This window comes from Echinops telfairi, unplaced genomic scaffold (genome assembly GCF_000313985.2).
Source record: "Echinops telfairi isolate 266 unplaced genomic scaffold, ASM31398v2 ScPeMD7_1713;HRSCAF=2227, whole genome shotgun sequence".
Classification (NCBI taxonomy): Eukaryota; Metazoa; Chordata; class Mammalia; order Afrosoricida; family Tenrecidae; genus Echinops; species Echinops telfairi.
This window is the reverse complement of record NW_022105611.1, coordinates 15,228,621-15,230,099: the sequence shown is the minus strand read 5'-3', so window position 1 is coordinate 15,230,099 and position 1,479 is coordinate 15,228,621. Positions and strand designations below refer to the sequence as shown.

At 49.2% G+C, this 1,479-nt stretch overlaps 1 protein-coding gene across 1 annotated transcript in view; it reads right to left on the bottom strand.

Annotated features, from left to right (window-relative positions):
• Nucleotides 1–1,479, bottom strand: part of LOC101654740 (teneurin-4) — a 278,141-nt gene that overhangs the window by 176,481 nt on the left and 100,181 nt on the right. Inside the window, exon 7 of the mRNA XM_045293084.1 lies at nt 458–559. Coding sequence (XP_045149019.1) covers nt 458–559 — 102 coding nt within the window. The remainder of the gene's footprint in view (nt 1–457; nt 560–1,479) is intronic.

Sequence of the window (1,479 nt, the reverse complement as noted above, 5' to 3'; positions counted from 1 at the left end):
AGTGGTGTCCCGCTTTTGTCCCGCTTTACCAGTGTTAAAATCTGGTCACCTTAGTGTTGGGCTGCTAACGGCAAGGTCAGCAGTTCAAAACCACCAGAGGGTCCTCGAGACAAATAGAGCTTTCTACTCCTGTAGATTTACAGTCCCAGAAACTTACATTAGCAGTTCTACCCTGTGCTATAGGGTTACTAGCAGTTGGCATCAACCCGATGGCAGTGAATTTGGCCCTGATAAAACCTCTCCCTTCTGGTCTCCTAATCATCTGCAGGTGGGTGAGAAGCGCAGGCGAAGTTACAGATCTGCCTGAAGTCCGTGCTCTAAGAGCTTCTGATGTCAGCCCTCAGCATCATTCTGGGCAGGCTGGAAGGCCGACTGAGGCTCTGCACATGCCCCACGGAATGGGATGCGAGACGCGTGGCTCCTCGAGTGGCAATGGGAAGCCGTGCAGTACTCTCACCTCTGCCACAATCGGGGCCCAGGAATCCCAGGAAGCAGTGGCAGGTCCCGGAGATGCAGTCGCCGTTGCCATAGCAGTTGCTGGGGCAGCTGTCTACGGATTCTGAAGAAAGAGAAGAGAGTTGCATCCATGAACAACTTTCCCCAAACAGAAGGCTCATGACGGGACCTGCGGGTTAACCACAGCCCACACGTTTGAGCTATTCTGGCCTGACCACGGAAAGAAACCAACAGGGTTAATAATTAGGTATTGTTTTTACTCTCACTGAGGTACACATCTCAATGGACATGAAGACATATGTCCTGGGAAACATCTTCCTGAATCACAGTTTTCTAAACCAAGTTTGTCTCTATAAATACATCAGAACCCTCCCACCAAAGACTGACGGACACAAACCCACGAGAAGAAACGTAGCTTCATCTGTTCAAGTGATTACCACTGGGCTCGGCGATACTGGGAGCCTTCTCCATACTTTCCTGGGTTTTTCATTTTTCCTACAATGCCGTGATATTACTTCCATAAACTTTTTATTTCATAAAAGCCACTGGGCACTAGCCAATCTGTCTTTGTCCACCTCTGTGTTTTAATATATCAGTCCAGTTCCCCGATCCTCTCTTGCTGGACCACTACGGCAGCTGGTGGCCTTCCATCTTTCTTTCTCACTCGCCACTGATCCAGCTCTCTGAAACGAATTGGATCCTGTCACCCTCCTGCTTGAAACCCTTTGATGGCTCCCCATTTTCCCAGGTGCAAAAGGTCCAAGCTATCTGGAGAGGCCAGGTGATTTCCTGACATACGGCCTCTGGCCCCCCAGCATCCTTGGGAATCTGCTCTCATGCCCACTTTCTACAGGAACGTTATCTGCTCTAACCCTTTCCAAGATCTTTGCTCTACTCTGCATCCATGCCAGGAAAATACGCAGTCCATTTTAGAGTAAGGTGACCAGATTTTAACATTGGTAAAGCGGGATAAAAGCGGGACACCATTGATAAAACTCATATCCTGGCGAAATAGCCACATGG